The following is a 20431-nucleotide window of genomic DNA, read 5'->3' as shown; positions in this document are numbered from 1 at the left end:
TTCTCTAAGCTATTAGGTAGTTGAAGAAATGTTTAGCCATTAGAGGAAAGGGCTGCTATGACCATAACCAAATGACAAATTTATAAAGTAGAAAGGGGAAATCAATAGTTGTAAATAAGAGCCTAATTTAGAGAAGAAGCCAAGTTTAGAAAACGGAAACTAATATGAGTGGTGCAGGCAAGTGGTGAACCAAGATATTTAGATATAAAACAGTATGTCAGATTGAGTAAAGGAAGATCAATTGGGGGTATTTTGAGCAAAAACGACAATTATGGAGTCTAAATTGGTCAAACAATTCTGAATTCAAACATTTTGCCTGTCAAATCATTTCGTACTGATTTTTAGTTCAGAAGATATAGTCACCATTGTAACGGCCCCCTGTATCCACAATTCCTATCAAATTGTCATTAACATAGGAAAATCTCCATGATTATTTGTTGATAATGATAGTTACATGGGAACTCAGAGAAGGTATTTTACAAGCAGTAAGTGACCATTGTTAAGGAATAAAAACAGTTATCAGTGATCTTTACCCAACTACTAGCATCAGTAAGAAATTAGTCTGGAAGTTATGTTTAGCGTAGAAAATTGGTGCCACACTCACCTCTGCTGATAGCATCAGTTCTGGGTGGGGATGAAGCCATAAAAAATCTGAACCATTCTTGCCAGGTTTGGGGGTTCTGTAGAGAAGGTACTGCTACCAGGTCTGACTGCCATAGTTCAGGAAAATGGTGCAGTCATTCCTCTTAGCGTAGAATATACTTGAGAAGATGCTTAAGGGACCTATGTAACATTAAGCCCCAGAAAGATATTATTAGTGGTGGTTTAAACATGGAATGCATTAGCTAACAGCTATGGAATGCTTATTATGTTCCAGGAACTGATGCATTATCTCATTTAGTCCTTTCAACAACCCTGTGCGGTACAGGTATTGTCATTAACCCCATTTTACACAGACAGGTTTGCAAAGTTAAGGAATTGCTCAAGACAACAAAAGCAGTAAGATCAGAGTCAGATTGGTACTCATGCAGTCTGGCGCTTCAGGTGTGTACATCCAAAGCCACGATGCTACAGGTACACTCACACAGGCTGGGGAAAAAAAATGTTTCCTAAAAAGGGATATTAATTTCCTCTAAAATATAATGTGTTCACTTTACCCTATACCAGATGCTTAATCTTTAACTCACATTCTAAAAAACTAGATTGACATTTATGTGCCAACTTTAAATGATAAACTTTAAATCTTTAAAATTCATACTATTTTACAACTTGTAATAGTGAAGCGTGGACAGTCTGTCTCCCAGACTGAAACAGGGATAAGTGATAGTACATTGCCTTTGGATAAAATGACAAAGAAATCACGTATAAATCTCATACTTCATTGGAATTATTTGAATCCAATGCATTGCTTAAAACCTAATAAAACAGGTGACTTAAAAAAACCAGGTGCCATGAGTAAGCCTACAAGTTCCCGTAACTCGCCTCTACCTTAGGTAAAGAACTTCTACGTTTGATAAATTATTCAAAATACGCACAGTATCACCTGAATCCACGTACTATCTAAATCCGCATTAAATTGTGGCTTTCTTCTCTTACTCCCCTTTTTTTTTTTTTTTTTTTTTTTTTTACTAATCGTTCACATAGTAAGTTTTCCACACTTCACAGGGTCTTGAAAGTTTCGCCTCATTTTCACCAGACCACTTTATTTCAAAATTTTCTGCCCTCTAAAAGTGAATTTTTTGTTTTTTGTTTTTTTTTACTGCAAAATCTGCAGCTACACTCTCAAAGATCAGTACCACGATTTTGAAAGACACGACGGCACAAGCGGGGCACCCCGAGCCCGAGGCCCCCGAGGAGGGTCGGTCCCAGGGCAGCCGGCCCGCGCCCGGGGAGGGGAGGGCAGGAGGCGAGGTCGCAGGAGCCGGTGCTTCGCTCGAGTCCACGAGCATTCGCTGCGCCACTTACCAAGCGCAAAAAAAAAAAAAAAAAAAAAAAAAAAAAAGAAAGAAAGAAAAGAAAAAAAGAAAAAAGAGCAGGAGGTTTTTCCAGCAGAGGGTCCTGCAGGCTCGCGGGAGGGGGCAGACCCGCGCCGGGACTCGGGCGCCGGGGAGCGGCGGGGCTACATCCGAGCTCTCGGCAGCCGGGCGAGCGCGGCCGACCTGGGCCAGGCCTCCGACGCCCCGCGCCCGGCGCCGGCGCCCGCACCCTCGCCGGCCCCGCCGCCAGCCCGCCAGCCGACCAGCCGCCGCTGCTTACCGGTGGCGCTTCGCTGCCTCCCCGGGGCAGCCCTCCAACGGTTGCCGCAGCCAGAGCACCACCCCGCGGCGGGGTACGTCGAGCCCGCCCGCAGCTCTCGGGGCCCGCAGCGCCGCCCCTCTCGCGAGAAGTCGGCGCAGCCCGTGAACTGGGGGGCGGGGCGGGGCGGGGCGGGGGCGGGAGGAGAAGAAGGGAGGGGCTTTCAACGGCGGCGGCCCGCTGTGCGCCGGCTCCGGGCGAGGGGCGGGCGCCATTGTGCTTCTCTGCGGACTGCTCGGCTCGGGTCAAGGCCCACAACCCCGAGGAGGAAGGCGGCGGGGCGGTCGTGGCGGGCAGGACGCGCCCCGTTCCGTGCCGGCGAGGGAGCAGGGGTAAGCAGCTGCGGCGCTCGGGCTTCTCCCTGTCGGGTCGGTTCTAGGCTAGGCCGCGTGGGGGAGGGGAGGCCGCGGAGGCCGCTGCCCGGGCCCGAGCCGGGCCCCTGCCGGCGGCCTGCGGTCTCGCGGCGGAGTTTGTGACGGGGAGAGGGGCGGACCGGTACGTCCTCCTCCTGGACGGGCGGTGGGCGAGGGGCCGGGGCCGGCCTCCTCTCGGACGGTCAGGCGGACGCGGGCCCTGAGGGCAGGCGCGCGGGGGGCGGCCTCCGGGGCGGCCGGGCCTTGCCTGCCCCGGGGCGGCGCCGGCGATGGGCTCACTGCTCGCTCCGTCCCGTGAACGTCGTGCTGCCTTGGGAGTCGTTCGGTGCTGCGCGGAGCTGCGTGTAGGCCGACTGGAAGCAGTCGACGGCGTGTGTGCGTTCGGGTGTGCGTGAAACCGGCCTGTGGCGGAAGAGCTGAAGAGCTCGAGGGCACCGTCGGAGAGTGTCCCCTCGTTTTAATGGAGCTGCGTAGTGAAGGTGAACATCATGTACAAACAAGTACCACACAAAATACTACAATTATTATTTTTTCTACGTACACATGTAGATATTCTTAAATGGGGAAAATCTGTCCTGGTAATGGATTCGTCACGACTGGTGTCGCTCGGCACTACTGAGAGTCAAGGTGCTAACATGAAATGGAGTTTAGTAAGATCTCTTTTATTTTTTAAGGTTTGTAGGACTTTTTAGTTATTTTTTTGTAAATTTTTTTCAGACCTCCCTTTACTCTCTCCTTTCCGTCTAGAGCTAAGGTAAGGTCAAAAAACGAATTTTTATTTAAAAAACAGCATACTTTTGTTAACAAGGCAAACCACATGGTGTAATTAGATTTTTTTTTTCCATGAGAATAAACATTTTGTTTCAGAAGTGGGGTCAGTACTTCATTTACAGCTCTACAGCTCTCTGTGAAAGCGGTGTTGTGGTGTATGAGGCATTTAAACTCAGAAGATCTGGGCTTGATTCTTAATTTTGGCATAATTTTTAACCCCTTCAGATTTCCTTAGAATCATAGCAGTTTTCCTAGAGTTGAGGTGAGGATTAAATTGGATGAGGGAGCCTGTAGTCAATACCTAGGGGACAATAATGCTCTTGGATTGAATTTTTAATGGATATATACAATTGGAATTGATACCTAAAGTCCAATTGTTTATATTCTGGTCAGAATAACCTGAAAATTGTACTCAGCCTTTAATAGCCCCTCCTCCCCAATAATTGTTATATAAGTTCTATTTGTATGTTTTGTATATAAACATTTATATGCAAATGTTTTTAGGTAACAACTTTTTACAATTTTTCCCTTGCTCTGTATTATGCCACAGATGTAGGCATGTGGGGTATGTGTAATCTTGGCTTTTTTCCAAAGTTGCATGCAGGGTCAGATGTCTTGAATAAGAATGATTAAAAATGCCTACTTAAATACAGGTGATTATTCTCTGCCACACTGGCAAGAGAGCTTATTTTCCAAAGTAAAGCACAAAGATTTCCTTATATAGATGTGCATGTGTTCTACATGAAGATGTCAGATAATCACCTGAGAACATCATCCATGGCTCTCAGTGCAGCCAATTTTTATCGAGCTCCATATCCATTTCATACAACTCTTCATCTGGTGTATGTTCAAGAGTTGCCCATTATTAATATTTTAGAAAAATAGTGTAAAATGACCAACTTATGTAAAACATTTTTTGATAATTTGTAATTTGTTGTATTCTGGCTACTAGACTAGGGCTTCTTCATATTACAAGAATGAGCTTGACAAGCACCCGCCCTCCACAACTCACAGTTTAGTCATGAGACTAATGTATAAACAACTGCTGCTATTATCTCAGTCTAAGAACATAGTACTACTGTGGGAGCACAAAGGAGAGGGGTGTTTAATCTTTGGGGAAGTTTTTTTTACAGGAACTATTGCTTGAACAGAGATGTGAAGATGACTAGGAGTTTGATAAAGAAACTGCAAAGTCATGGTATCGTATTTTGTTTCAGGAATGGACAATTTGTTCCCATAGCTGCAACAAATTGAATGGAAGGTGACATGAAAGACCTCTACTGTTTTAGAAAGTGCTCTATGCTGTTGGGAATGGAGAGCTATTGTACCCCTAAGCCCAATAAAAATGATTTTTAGGTTATCTTTACTGACGGCATCCTTCTGTTACTGCTGATAATTAAGTGCCAATAATAAAGAACAATGGGAAATGCATAAGTGGAATGCAGAGGGAAATGCTTGCATCAAACTATTTTTAACCAACAAATTAAACTTAACTAGTGAACGTTTTAACTCTTAAATAGCAGAATTAACACCTGATCACATTAGGATTATAATATCAAAAGAGTAAGATTCTGAATTATTTGTAAGATCTGTTTGAATTCACTAAAGCAAAATTCTGTTATAGTCAAATAATTTATCTTCTCACAAATCATTTTATAGAAACTCTACCTTTAATACAGTTGCTAATAGTAAGATGAACCCAAGGTGGGTATAAAATTCTAATTTGAAAGTTGGCTCAGGTTTCATTTTCATTGATCTTAACTTTTCTATTCTGGTCTGAACTCATGTGATCAAAGCTGGTTTTTCTTGCTCTCAAATATGTTTCTCTGTGGCTCTACCAGTTAGACTACGTAAGTTGAACACCTGGTTTTGAAATCACCTACTGCTCTACACCCAGTTTTGTCAAAGCTTTAGAAGAGGCCAAATTTTGGACCTTAAAAGCTAGGTTCTCACCTTTTATTAGGATCATTGCACTGCAGTGTATTGTGTTTCTCACTTTCTCTAAAATGGTGTCCACTCTAAATGAAGATTGAAACTTCACATTTACAGATCAAAACTACTTCAAAGGAGAAGAGATTATTTATGAAGTAGTGTAAATTTAACATAATAGGCATATTTTCTCGTGAAGATGTTGAGCCTTTTTCTAATTATTTTTTAAAGCACGGGTAGATCTTTGTGTCTTAAATATCTGTCAGCTGAAACTCAGAGGCAGTTTTTAGAAAACTTTTAAAGAGTTTTGTGTTTTCTCTTGTGACCACATATAGGTTCCACATCTCACTATTGATCTTATTTCACTAGGATTAATAAAATACTAGCATTTCCCATTTATTATTCTTTTTTTAGATTTTATTTATTCATAAGAGACACAGAGAGAGGCAGAGACATAGACAAAGGGAGAAGCAGGCTCCATGCAGGAAGCCCGATGTGGGACTCGATCCCAGGACTTCAGGATCACGCCTGGAGCCAAAGGCAGACGCTCAACCGCTAAGCCACCCAGGCATCGCAGCATTTCCCGTTTAAAAAAAAAAATATTTTTTTTTCTCCCGGAAGCAGATTTTTATAGAAAAGGCTAAATACTTGGTATGGAATGGAATATTATATATAATGATGGAATTATAAGTATATTTGCAATTCTGGAAGACTAGTGGCTACTGAAATACATAGGTATTTTGTGTGATAACTCTGGCCTTCATGCTCTGAATTTATTGGTAATTCACTAACTTCAACTCCCCTAGATACTTAAGACAAATTCTAAATTAGACCCTAAAACAATCGATTTTTCATAGAAACTGGGTACATAATAATTGTAGCAAAATTAAAATAGGATGAGTTATGAAGCATCACTCTTGCTGCATAGCAAACCACTTCAAAACCTAGTGGATTAAGATTATTGTTTACTAGTACAGTTCTGTGCACCTGTTGGGTCGTTCTGCTGGTTTTGCCAGGGTTCACTCATGTACTAGCATTTAGCTGTAGGATTTCTCAGACTGGAAGATCCAAGATGGTGTCATTCACAGGTCTGATAGTTGGTTTGGTTAACATTTAGGCTTTGCTTTATATGGCCTAATGGCATGGGGTTCTCAAGACAGCATTCCAAGAGAGTGAAAGTGGAAGTTGTAAGACTTCTTACAGCATTGTAGATCGTATAATGTCACTTAACCCTGCATTCTCATAGTCAAAGTCAGTGTCACAAGACTGGCCCATATCCAAAGAATGGGGAAAGTAAGATTCTACTTCTAGCAACATCACAATGTAAAGAAATACGCATACTTGGTTGGGAGGGGTTTAAGTACAGACATTCTTAAAAATGTCATAATTGGGATTTGTTTTAAAATAGAGGATGCTAGAATAGACTGATAGGTTAGATGTTGATAATTGTTGGAGACTGTTGACCTGTACATGGAGGTTTACTGTCTCTATTGCGTGTTTGGAAATTTTTATAGTAAATTTTTTAAGGCATATTCTGGTAGTCTAAACATTTTGTGAGTGATTTTAACCTTATATTCTACATAATATTTACTAGAATTGTACTTTATTGTTTAATATTTATTACTTTCTTTTGTGTTACGTAGATACTAAAGAGGGTAGACCAGTAGTACTGCAATTTAGGGAATTACTCCTAGGAGTTCTTTATAGAATTTAAGGTATTTAAAAAAAAAAAAAAAAACAAGTCTCTTCATTTGCAAATTATGTTTCTCTTAATTATAAAAGGAGCAAGTACATTAAGGAACTTTTGGAAAACTGAATATAAGGCAGAAAAAAACCCAACCATAAACAATAAAATGTTAATAATGTTTATTTTTCCCCAATATTTATACATATGCTTCTACAAGCAAGGTATGTCTTTTTAGATGGTAATTATCCTCCTGTAATAAATCTGTATGACTTTAAAAATTCTTTTTACTATGTGTTAAAAGCAATTTTAAAAAAGATTTTATGTATTTTAGGGAGAGAGTGGGGGAGGAGCAGAGGGAGAGGGACAAGCAGACTTAATGCTAAATGCAGAGCCCAGTATGAGGCTCAATCTCACAACCCCGAGATCATGACCCCAGCTGAAATCAGTGCTCAACCAACCGAGGCATCCAGGCACCCCAAGACAAATTTCAAGTAATGAAAAAACCAAGAGAATGTCTGCTAAGCTGACATTGAAATCAGCTTCAGAAATCACCATGAAATCTTTTAATGGTGATAGCATTGCTTAATAAGAGCAAGTATTTGCTGAATACATACTACATGCTAGCAAAGTTCACAGTATACCTTTGAAGTTGATATTATCCCCATTTTGTAGGCAAAGAAATTAAATACTAGAGAAACTAAGTCTAGCATCACCCCAAGTAAAGGATGGACTTCATAGTTTGCGTTCTTAACTATCATTTCTGTAAATAGAAATTGGCTCATGTGCTAAAAAATGAGCAATGCTTAATTTATCTTGCCTGGCCTCAGTTTCATATTTATTTTCATCTTTATTGACTTAAATTAATTAATAAAAGGGAAAGTCTTAGGGGTGAGCCATACTATTTGTTAATATAGATGGGCCTGCGGTCTTGTTAGTCTTGTTACTTGGTTTATGACTGTTAGGAGATTCATGACAGATTGTGAACAAGACCGTTACAGTAATGGAACAGAGTGAGAGTCTAGGGGCAGTCAGTTAAGCATCTGCCTTCTGCTGGGGTCATGATCCCAGGGTCCTGGGATTGAGCTCCCTGCTCAATGGGGAGCCTGCTTCTCCCTCTCCTCCCTGCTTGAGCTCTCTCTTGCTATTGTGCGTGCTCTCTCACTCTCTCTCCCTTAAATTTTTTTAAATGAACAGAGTGGTCTAGAGAGTGATGGGAAAGGATACATGTTATTTGATCTCTTTATAAGCAGAATCAGTGAAAACTTCAACACGCTATCATTTCTCTGACCTTAGGAACTAATGAGCTTTCCAAGTTTGATAACTAAAAATCCAAGTCATACTTGGTAAACAATTTATGGTAATGCTCAAAGAAAGTTTTACTGTTAGCTAGAGAAATGGGTAGAATTCCTTTTTTCTTAAGTGTTTTCCTATATGGCCTGAAGCTTTACAGTTTTCTTTTCCATAGCGCCCCTAAATTCTACTCATCAGGCATAACCAGTGGAGGAGCAGCACTTAGGCTGACCATATAGAAAGTATAGTGAAATCAGAAGGCCAGGAAGTAACATACGTGTATGGGGAAAAGTATATAGATCAGTGTAAGTGGTTGAAAATCTGTTATCACCTAGGCTGCTCTCCTGTGTTTTCAAAACTATTTCCACCATGCTTCTAAGCCTCTTCTGTGTACTTCAGACTAATTTCTTTAAAACTCATCTTGGGCTTTTTTGTCTTCTATTCTAAATTCCCTGCAAGAAAAAAAAAAAAAGGTTTTTAATAGGTATTCTGAATTATTTCCCCCCACCCTCCAAAGAATTCTTTTCTACTTGATGTATTTAATCTGCCTTCTCTATCCATTTCTTTAGGCCCTCATTAATTTGCCTTGGAGCTGGTTTGTTTTTTCCTTAACTTGTCCTTAGTTGAGGACAAAATTGGGAGAGTTTTGTTTTTAGCTGATGGTATTTCAAGATCTTTAGTAGTTTCTGAACCTGTAGCATTAGATTGTTGCCTATTATTCCACAAAGGTAGTAAAATTAATTACTAACTTTCAGCATTAAGAGAAATGCAGGAAGATGTATGTGCATCTATTATTATTAGGCAAAACTGGATAAAGTTTTGTTGAACTACTAATTGTTTTATCTTTGAAAGCTCTGTCAGGAACATAATTTCTGGGGTCCTAAGGTAGGAGAATATACAAATTACTGGTGGTGAAAAGTTTCAAAACCATTGACTATGGTTAAAGGACAAACTCCTGAGCAGTGGACACAAGATTGCCTTTGTCATATAGGGCTAATCTATTTTTATATATTTATTCCCTTCAGAGATCTTTGTTCCTCTCTCCCCTTCCAGATCTTCAACTTCACTCTGACACTCAAATTATTTTCTATTTTGTAGTTCTTCAACATGCTTTAGCATTTTTATGGCTTCTTGTCTCTTTTTATTTTTCAAAGGTCAACTAAGATGTTACCTCCTTTGAAATCTTATTTGGAACTTTTGGCTATTCCCCAGTCAGTGCTCTCATGGCATTTTCAGATCTTTATTGTTTTTAAATGCAATTCTTGGAGTGGTGAGAGTATTTAATCTAGAAGTTGGCCTAATTGTTAATCTCTGGTAATTATTCCAGTCGGGCTTCCTGACTCTGATCCTTTGTCAGTGTTGAAAGAATTTCAGCCAGTATCTCCTCAATTTTTTTCTCTGCCCTGGTCATTTGTAGACTTCTTTACTTCTCTATCAGTGTCTCTTAAACCCTCCATTCTATACTTACTGTCAACTGTTTTTCCATGCTTCATTTTGGACAATTTTCTTATAGCCTATTTTCCCTAGTTCTTCAGTTTTGCTTGCTTTACTGTTAAATGCCTCAGTTTTCCACTTTGTTCACATTGGGGCCATGCTCATTTGGTTTCCTGACTCTCATAGCAATGGGTTAATTTTTTTTTTAAAGATTTTATTCATTCACGAGAGACACAGAGAGATAGAGGCAGAGACACAGGCAGAGGGAGAAGCAGGCTCCATGCAGGGAGCCTGACGTAGGACTCAATCCGGGGTCTCCAGGATCACAGCCTGGGCCAAAGACAGCGCTAAACCGCAGAGCCACCAGGGCTGCCCTTTCCTTGTGTTTTTTAGAGGTCTTGTAATTTTTGGTTAAATGGCCAAAATTGTAAGAAAAAAAAAAGTAGTGACTGAAATAATATTTAAGCTTGGATCTAGACATATTCTACTTCAGTCAGACTGTTAGTGTGATAGTGGAATTGGTTTAGTCTGTAGTTGAGCCAGGCATTTTATTTTTATTTTATTTTATTTTTTTAATTAATGAGAGACACAGAGGAAGAGAGAGAGGCAGACGGAGAAGTAGGCTCCGTGGAGGGAGCCCAACGTGGGACTCCATCCTGGGTCTCCGGAATCAGGCCCTGGGCTGAAGGCGGCACTAAACCACTGAGCCATCTGGACCGCCCAAGCCAGGCTTGATCTTTATTATCACTTTAACTTCAGAGTTCCTCAGTGGTAGACTGCTACTATGTAATGTGAAGCCTGGGGTACTGGAGGATTTCTTTTAGTAGTATTCTACTAGCTTTAACTTCCCACAGGCCTTGTACATCTGTACCATAAAGAGATCTATCTCTCTCTCTCTCTCTCTTTCTCTCAGGCTGTTGTAGCTCTCTCAGCAGTAGGCTGCCTTTTTTTCTTATTTAAAGCAAAGCTTATGGTAAAAGGGAGTGTTCTTAGTTCTGTATATCTTTCTCTAGTCTTAGGCAGGCTGTCTAAAACTAAGTCCTCAGAGGTGGGGTGGTCCCAAAAGTTCTGTTCTTCTCCCGGCCTCCTAGAGTCCAGAGTGCATGCAGACCCTTGCCATCTCCCCCCCTCCCCCTGCAAAAACAAAACAAAACAAAAAACTGATTTCTGCCTTGTATTGATGGAGGATCTTGGGCAGCAGGTTTTATAGCCCTTCTGCAATGGCCACAGACCTTTGCCTTGTATAGAGTCTGTGCTGGAAATGGGTTTCATACCTCCTTTCTTAGTCACAGCCAATCCCACCTTGTACTCCTGCAGGATCTGGGGCCTGGATGAGCTCCTTCAAGTTCTTTTCTTAAGCATAGACAGGCCCTGCATGGTCATACTACAGAGAATGAGACTTCATCTCTCTTATCTGTCCTCAGTCTTTCGTATGAGGCCTATGGAAAAGACTCACCTTGTGTTGAGGCGCCCCCAGAATTTCTAATCTGTCTTATTACACTAGCAAATATTTACCTTTAGATATTTAAAAATTTAATAAATTTTGGCTGTTTCTTACCAGCCTTTTTGGTGGCCACCTTTGTTTTTATTTTTTCTTTTGAGGGGCTTATCATTCTGTTGTTCATTTCATCTGTTTGCCTTGTAGTCTCAGCTCTGGTGTACTCAAGAAAAGTGATTTAATAGATTACCTGGCTCGCTGTTACTATGTTAGTTGGAGTGGTGTTCTCTTGTTTTCTATCTATGCATTCAGCAGAGAGGGAACATTGAAGCCCAATTTTGTTCAATTTGTCTTATTTTGCTTAAAAATATTGAAGCAGGGAAAAGTTGGGAGACTAGTAAAATCAGTATCCACATAACCATGCCCCATGCATGTCCTGGGCTGTGATTTCTTCTGCTGGACTCGTAAAGTGAAAATTTAAATTTTCTGGAAATTACAAATGTTCCCAGGGCAGGAGGGTCTTTTGTATTTTCATATCTCTTGGATTCCTAATTTCCCTTCATAAGTTGTGTATGTACTTATTTTTATTCCACTCCCTCTTCTGAAATACGAGTTTAGGAAATAGATTTTATTATTAATATTTCTAAAATTTAGCACCCTACCTGGTATACTGAAAGTACTCAGTAACTTTTAAAAGTTGAACTGCAACCAGGTTGTTTTGTTTTGTTTTTTTTAAGGTGGCAATTGGAAATTAGGTGGAAACAGGTTAGAATTCTGGGTGCTGGGGCAAAGAATTTTAGACTTCTTTTCTAGCAAGGTCCTATAAAAAAAAGTTTGGAAATGGAACCATTACAAGTAGAATGAAATACAAAAGACAAAAATATGTCCATTAATGATTTCACTTTAGACAGCCTAGCATGGTATTATCAGAAACTTAATTTTGTTGGTTTACCCAGAGTAGCCCTGGTATCCAAGTAGAGTCTTGCTGAAAACATTGTAAAATTCAATTTTAATGTGTTTATATTCTAGTATAAGTTGTGAGATAGTTTTTTCAGTTTTATTTAACATGTCATGATGAGATCTTGATAATTTGCAGGCAACATTGGGCACAAAATTAGAGATTTTTACAAGTCAGTGATGAATTCCTTTGGGCTTTTTATCTGAACTGAGAGAAGGTTTAAGACAAGATTATTTCCACAGAAGAAATTTGAATTGTGTTGTTTATAGGTAGAAAACACCTTTTTTCCCCTAAAGATTCTTTATAATGTTCAGCAGATCACTGGAAAACATGAACTTGTTTTAAAGAGCTCTTCAGAGTTTCTGAGGAAGCCCAGCAGAATGAAATTATCTTTAAAATGTTAATTTTCCTAGTAACTAACAAGTCACAGGTTTATGAGAGTAACAGACCCCATAAATTGTGATGTTGGTAGGAATATCTATTTTCCATTCCTGTTGCTTTATGCCAGTCATTATTAAAATGCTTTAAAGTGAGGGAGGGTACACTTAACCAGAGTAAAGTCACAACTAATTAGGTAAACAAGCAGTTAATTATCTGATCCAGAGAATCTTCACCCAAGCAACCCTCATTTCCAAAGTTGAAAAGTTCAATAAAGTAAAAACCTCAAGTATGGATCAAACGATTTTTATCGCTCATTTTCTTCTTTCTGCATTCAGGCCAAATCTGGAGAATGGAGAATCAGCCCTTTGCAGCTGTCAGTGCCTCAGCTTATTCAGATATGTTGATAAGGAATATGAGCACACTATTCAGGTGGACTCCTGATGCCTAGGACTTGCATGAGGCTTAAAGAGAGTATGAATTAAGCGTGCTGTGAAAATTTCATAGCAATCATGCATACTATGTACAACTAGCAGATAGTCATGTATCCCTTCTGTTCAAGCTCATGCTCCACAGTCCTCTGTGACTTCAAGTATTATAAAACCTAAGTTCAGGGGCCTCTGGGTTGCTCAGTTGGTTAAGCATCAAACTCTTGATTTTGGCTCAGGTCTTGGTCTTAGGTCATGAGATTCAGCCCTACATCAGGCCCACATGCTGGGCATGGAGGCTGCTTAAGATTCTTCCCTCCCCCCCCCCCCCCCAATAAAATAAAAACACAAGTTCGGGATGGAATTATCAAGAATTTCAAGATGTCAGTAGTACAGCTTTCTGTCAAGTGCAGGGTCCTGTATATGTCACATGCCTATGAAGCCAGCCCTGGAGGTAATGTTTATCTAATTACCAAACAGCTGTCTAACTCAGGAATCAAACCTAAAGAAATACAGATTTAAAGACATACAGTGTTAGAAAAACGAAGATTATTTTACTGACTATTGAGGTAAGATTGCACTTAATGAACTTTTTGTGCTGTATTCATGAAGTCTTGGTTAAAAATACTAAGCTTCAAATACATTTTTCTGATAGTTCTTGCTTATACCTTTCTTTTACAACACATACAACAATTTAAGTTAATGGTCATTTGTGTGGGGTTTTTTTTTGTTTTTTTTTTTTGTTTTACTCTACCGGACCACAACGTCTTCATAGTCACTATCTCAGTGTTTGCATTCCATGTTGTCCTCTCACCTCATCCCCTTGTTTAGCATTAGTTAATGTACCTTGCACACACTAAGCATCTAATAAGCTTGATGTCTCCATAGTACGATGCAAGTGGTCTGGAAGCAGTTTTTCAAGGACTGCGCATTTTATTTTTTTCTACAGTTTTTTGTACTTTTGACCTACAACTTATGCAACCAAATTATGTAAGTTTTCTGCTAACACCTACATTGTCAGAATTCAATCAATTTATATAGAGGAGTTGCCAAAAATAGTTTCATAGAGTATAAATTCTGTATCTCAGAGGACTGTGCCTCTTTGCCTTCTCCCAAGAGGTTTGTTTTGAGCAGATTTCCTACTAGGTTAGTTTCATTCTGCAATTAAGTGCAAATAAAAGTTGAGTATAAATACAAAGTAAACTATAAGGTATGATGAAGAAGCATAATCAGGGGATCCCTGGGTGGCTCAGCAGTTTGGCGCCTGCCTTTGGCCCAGGGCGCAATCCTGGAGTCCCGGGATCGAGTCCCATGTCGGGCTCCCGGCATGGAGCCTGCTTCTCCCTCTGTGTCTCTGCCTCTCTCTCTGTCTATCGTGAATAAATAAATAAAATTAAAAAAAAAAAAACATAATCATTGTAGAACCATCTATAGGCCTATATCTCAAAAAAACATTTTGTCTCTCTGTTAATATCCTCATCACAAATACAGTCTCTTGTTTAGTTTTATATATATATATTTATTATTATTATTATTATTATTATTATTATTATTATTATTAGAACAAACAGGGAGAAGAAGCAGACGCCCTGCTGAGCAGGGATCCTGACCTGGGGCTGGATCCAAGGACCCAGGATCATGACCTGAGCCAAAGGCAGACACTTAACCAACTAAACCATCCAGACTCCCCCTTGTTTATAATTTTTATAGTTGTCTTAATAAAATGATAAATCTGCAGCTTCTTAAATCATTTGAGTTTTTACATATCAGTAACCATTGCTCTTCTCACTAATTGTGTATGCTTTCCATAAATGTCCTATTCATAATCATTTCTTTTTAATTGAATATTTTATATGAATATAGTTTAAATGTTTTATAAAAAGCTGAAGGTAGGGGCATCTGGATGGCTCATTGGTTTTGTGGCTGACTCTTGACTTTGGGTCAGGTCATGGGATTGAGCCCTGTGTCCAGCTCTCCACTCAGCAGGGAGTCTGCTTTGGGGTTCTCTTTCTTTCTGCTCCTGACCCCACCCACTTCTCTCTTTCTCTAAAATAAATAAATCTTTTAAAAAAAAAAGAAGGCTAGAAGATGGAAAAGATTTATGTTAGGCAACTGTATGCTTTACTATCCAAACTAGGCCACTTTTAAGAAACAAGCCAAGGCTATTAATAATTGTCCTGGGGTAATGAGCACGAATTAGGACTTTTCTGGAGATACTGGGCAACCAGGAGATATGATCATATTAATTTAAGAAGGAAAAGAGTAATCCTTTGCCCCACCCTTCATTCCCAATCCCTTTGCAAAGGCATTGACCCTCAACTTTTTAGCTGTTCTGGGATTCACCTTCACATTTCTAAAGAACATATTTATACTACTTCATGATTTTTAAGTATCATATCCATTTTCGTTATTCACCCTTGTCTTCATTGCCCCAGTCACTTCCATCCCACAGCATGTTTGTAGCAAAAAAAAAAAAAAAATGTTTTTTAGAGATTTTATCCATTTATTCATGAGAGACACAGAGACAGAGGGAGGCAGAGACACAGGCAGAGGGGGAAGCAGGCTCCCCGCAGGAAGCCCGATGTGAGATTCAGTCCCTTCCACCACCACCACCCTGAGATCACACCCAGAGTCAAAGGCAGATGCTCAGCCACTGAGCCACCCAGGTGTCCCTGTAGCAAAAGTACTGATTCAATACCTTATGTTTCCCTTATAACTAAATATTTACCCAAGTTTCACCCCAAACACCCCGTTTCTTGTACAATAACTTTTCCTAATGAAGAAAACGTAATTGCCATTCGTTCTTTGTACTTAGCAGTTTTTTCCCCAGTTGTGTTATGGTCTCTGCCATTTGCCATAATAGTTTTCATGTGACTTCCCCCTTAGAATTTTGCTTTCATTATCTGCAATCCTGGTCCAATCTGGATTAGTAGTTGTTCCCTAGGCTTTCTACATACTTTTGGAACTATTTCCTGGGTTCTATGTCTAGACTTTTCCTTTTTTAACTGTTTCCTGGGTTCCATGTCTGTTTCTTTCTTTACACTCCTGTTTTTCTAGGACATTGTCTTCATTTATCTTCCTATGATTTTTGTCTTGATTTATGATCTTTTTAAAAGATCTTGAATGAAAAAATAAATAAATAAAAGATCTTGAATGTCTGAAAATGTCTCCTGTTCACCTCACATTAAGTTGCTAGATTGGAATTCAAGGCTAAACATTTTTCTCAGTACTACAGGCATTGCTTCATTGTCTTGAGAGTTCTTAAAGTTGTAATTAAGAAGCCAATACAGGATCTTCTCTTCATTTTTGTTATAAAATTTCAAGATGAGAAATTGTGCTTAGTGTTGGTCTTTTTTTTTTTTTTTTCTTTCTTTGATCCTGCTGGGTATTCTGGATCCCTTTCAATGTGGAGATTTGTATCATTCAGTTCTTTTCTTTGGTAATTTTCTTCTTTCTTTATCAATCATGGCTGGAGTCAGATAATTCCCCTGGTTAATTCTCCTACTTTAAAGCTGTATTTTCTACTCCTGGGAGGTTTCCTCAATTTATTACTTATGCTTAGGTTGAATTTATTTCATTGTATCACAGTTTCTTAAAAATGTATCCCATTTTGAATGTCCATAAGCTCTCTATTATACTCGTTTCTTTTTCTTTTTTTTGTTTTAAGATTTTATTTATTCATGAGAGACAGAAAGAGCCAGAGACACAGGCAGAGAGGGAAGCAGGCTCCATGCAGGGAGCCCGATGTGAGACTCAATCCTGGGACTCTGGGATCATGCCCTGAGCCAAAGGCAGACGCTCAACCACTGAGCCACCCAGGGGTCCCCTACTCCAGTTTCTTTCTTAAGCATCCTATTTCATGAATGGATGTCTTTTGATCTCTTTGAGGGTAGTAGTTCTTTTCCCCAAATGTTCTTTAAGTTCTTTTTTTGTTGTTTTTTTTCTGATCTTTTCATATTGGAGGACAGTCCATGATCCTTAACGTTTATCTGAAAGAAGCACTAAAACTGATTAGAAAGTCTTGGTGACTAGTAGACTTTGCTGTGGGGTGGGATATTCATGTGGCAAACTAGCTTGGTAATAGGGAGCAGTCCAAATGTCCAGAAATCTTCTGGTGTTTTATTTGGTGATCCAAGAATAAAATCCCTTAATTTTAAGGCAACATTGTAGAAATAGGACTAGGAAATAGATCTCAGGTCTCAACAGTGAGCCTATAGATATTGTTTTATTTTTTAAACTTAACCCCTGCAGAGATGATTGTATACTTGAGTGGTATGGTTTACCTATGAAATCCTATAAATACCTTCCTTTTGGGAGAATGAAGCTAGGGGAAGAATTTGGCCTTTTACTGCTCATTTTTAACCCTATGCATCTTTTCTTTTTAAGGTATCCTCTATCTTCAGGTCTTGGTTCTTTTTAGTGTCCTAAGGCCAAATGCTTTGCTTCTAGTTTCGACCTCTTCCTAAGGGCCTAGGGTGTGGTTTTATTTTCTTTGCTTAATTATTGTGCCTTTCCTCCTCCTTTGGATTTTCCAAATATACATTGAAATCTCTTGCCTCCTTTGGCCCCCTTTAGATTCATTTACCGCTGTCTTATTATCAGGGTTTTGGCAAGAGGGGCAAAATAGATGCTTTAAGGATAATCTGTCAGTTTTTTAAAAATTTTATTATTTATTCATGAGAGATAGAGGCAGAGACCTAGGCAGAGGGAGAAGCAGGCTTCCTATGGGGAGCCTGATCAAGACCTGAGCCAAAGGCAGGTGCTCAACCACTGAGCCACCCAGGTGCCTCATCTGTCATGTTTTAACTGGAAGTTCAAAATTGACCTTTTGATCAACTTTCTTTGATTTAATCATATCTCAGTATAACTTACTTTAGTTTGTCATAAGTTGGATATTTTTAATGGAAGAATTTTAATTGATAATGCATCTGTTACATCTTTTTCACGTTTATTATGTAAGTCTTGCAATGTAGACCATATGTGTTGGTGTTTTTTCCTATCTTCATTCTCTTAACTGTTATTGCCTGATACCATGTATTTAAAGTAAATATTATGAACAAAAGAAATTTCTTTTGTAGTAACTTTTAAGGTAGAAAGTTGTGATTTATCCAAGTTGGCAAGTTAATAAGGTTATGCGCCAAAAATAGATTAGGTATTTTTACCTTAAATGTTAACATTTGAATTTTTTTATTCCCCCCCCCCCCCCATTTAAGGACAAGGGTGGAATGTGGGGGGTGGTAGAGACAGAGAGGGGGATTCCTTGACCAACCCAGAGCCTAAGGCAGGGCACCATCTCACAATCCTGAGATCATGACCTGACCAGAAATCAAGAGTTGGATGTCTAACAGAGCCACCCAAGTGCCCCTAAATTTGAACGTTTTAACAAAGCAAGTGTACCTTACCCAACTGGAATATCAAATAAGTGAAGTCCATCTGTTTGTAGTTGCTTTAATGCCAGTCCACTACCAGGACAAGAAGGGAACTTTTGACCTTTAAAGTAGGTAGGGAGAAGTTGAAGAGATTATTGTGATTTAAGTTTTTTGATACATAAAAGTAATGTCTTTATAGCAGCATTATTTGTAATAGCCTAAAATTGGAAACAGTTCGGGCAGCCCAGGTGGCTCAGCTGTTTAGTGCCGCCTTCAGCCCAGGGTGTGGTCCTGGAGACCTGGGATCGAGTCCCACGTCAGGCTCCCTGCATGAAATGGAGCCTGCTTCTCCCTCTGCCTGTGTCCGTGCCTCCTCTCTCTCTCTCTCTCTCTCTCTCTCTCTCTCTCTCTGTGTGTGTCTCGTGAATGAATAAATAAATAAAATCTTTAAAAAAAAAAAATTGGAAACAGTTCAACATCCATCCACAGTAAAATGGGCAAATAAATTACACGTATTGATACAATGAAATTCCATTTAACCAATTAGAGTGAACTTACTACAGCAACATGCTACAATACAAATGAATCTCACAAATACAATATTGAGCAAATAAAACTAGACATAAAAGAGAATATGTTGTATGATTCCATTCATATACACAGGGATGTCCACCTCTGTCCAAAAGTAGAGCACTTCTGTGAAACTTTGTAAGCTGAAATTAGTGAAGAAGCAATTACCATTAGTTTGTATGGGAAAACTTCGGAGCATTCCCAGACCCAAAAAATAACCTCTCTCAGAGTTTTATGATACTGTATGCCACATCCTGCTAAGGGATGCACAATATACATCGAGATAAAGTACAGAAACTCATAGACACAGTTTAGAGTTTGGGCAGCTTGATGCTGAGATGATGAATGTAGTCCTGGGGAAGGAGATTGGTGTTGTCACTTGCTACTCAGGGTACATACTGCCTGGTATGATGGCTTGCTATGAAACAAATGCTGAATTCTGTTTTTTCACTTTTCACCACCTTTTTATAAAAGCAAAAGTTCTCTTTGGATTTCTTTTTGTTGGTGAAAGCAGGTACTAATGTAGGTCTTTTCTGGACTTTTGAAAAGTGGGAGATACCTGTATACTTAAAAGATTACATAATACATAAAACTATTGTGACTCTTGGTGTAGGTTGAAGAATGTTTAGTAATGAAAAATTATTCTCGCTTTGGAGAAAGGGAGATAGGAAAACAAATTATAGCATAAGATAGCGTGTCTTAAAAGTTTGTACAGAGCAGAAACACACAAAGAAAAATGGTTAGTTCCCTACCATTACTAGTAATTGAAGGGGGAACAAACGGAGTTTCTAGGTACATACAAAAGGCCCGTGAAAACATATTGTGATGGGAGGGTGTGCAAATAGTATAGTATAGTTAATGTTCATGATAATGAGTATTTAATAACTAAGAATAGCAGACAAAAACAGATTAGTGTTGGATTCCATAGAGAGACAAAATTCATGGAGGAAAAGAGCCCAGGCTTTGGAAACAACTTCAGTTCATCATCCCACTTTTACGAGTTTGCTTCATTTTATGGGCAGTGGGAAGCCTTTGATGGCCTTTAAACTTAGAGGGCTGTTGATAGTCTCATAATTCACCATGCCTGATATAGTTAATTTGCATGGTTAATTCTTGATTTGAACTAATGATTAAGGAGGATTCTTAAGAATGGAAGGTTTGTGTGTTTTCCCAAAGGCAATTAATCAAAATTTGCATTTCACAGGAAATCTCAAGAATGGAGTCTAAACCTTCAAGGATTCCAAGAAGAATTTCTGTTCAACCTTCTAGCTCTGTAAGTGCTAGAATGATGTCTGGAAGCAGAGGAAATAGTTTAAATGATACCTATCACTCAAGAGATTCTTCATTTAGACTGGATTCTGAATATCAGGTAACATCTTAATTTGGAATATATGTACACAGTCTTTTTGAAAATCCCTGGGGCCACTTGATTTTTAGATTTTAGGAAAGTAGTAACTGTAGTTAATAAGACCCTCAGCTGGATCTGAGGCTTCCTTTAATAAAACACATG

At 39.4% G+C, this 20431-nt stretch overlaps 1 protein-coding gene and 1 long non-coding RNA gene across 10 annotated transcripts in view; one reads left to right on the top strand and one right to left on the bottom strand.

Moving 5' to 3' along the window:
- The window catches only part of LOC144304795 (uncharacterized), a 53046-nt gene extending 50640 nt beyond the window's left edge, over positions 1–2406 (bottom strand). The window contains exons 1-2 of the long non-coding RNA XR_013371761.1: positions 2257–2406; positions 605–783 (exon numbers count right to left, since the gene is read on the bottom strand). This is a non-coding gene — a long non-coding RNA (uncharacterized LOC144304795). The remainder of the gene's footprint in view (positions 1–604; positions 784–2256) is intronic.
- A 36-nt stretch (positions 2407–2442) lies between these two features.
- The window catches only part of MARCHF7 (membrane associated ring-CH-type finger 7), a 51679-nt gene continuing 33690 nt past the window's right edge, over positions 2443–20431 (top strand). For 6 of the 9 annotated variants that reach the window (XR_013371755.1, XR_013371754.1, XM_077883382.1 and 3 more), the window contains exon 1: positions 20126–20290. Coding sequence is in view for 7 of the 9 variants with exons in the window: in XM_077883382.1 (XP_077739508.1) it covers positions 20138–20290 (153 nt within the window). In the remaining 2 variants the exon portion in view is untranslated. Of the gene's footprint in view, positions 2628–2904; positions 3149–6902; positions 6923–20125; positions 20291–20431 lie in introns of those variants that run through there. The other 3 variants (XM_077883379.1, XM_077883380.1, XM_077883381.1) reach the window with 3 other exon arrangements.

Source organism: Canis aureus, chromosome 34 (assembly GCF_053574225.1).
Source record: "Canis aureus isolate CA01 chromosome 34, VMU_Caureus_v.1.0, whole genome shotgun sequence".
Lineage (NCBI taxonomy): Eukaryota > Metazoa > Chordata > Mammalia > Carnivora > Canidae > Canis > Canis aureus.
Note: the sequence above shows the minus strand (reverse complement) of the source record. Positions and strands in the feature narration are given on the sequence as shown.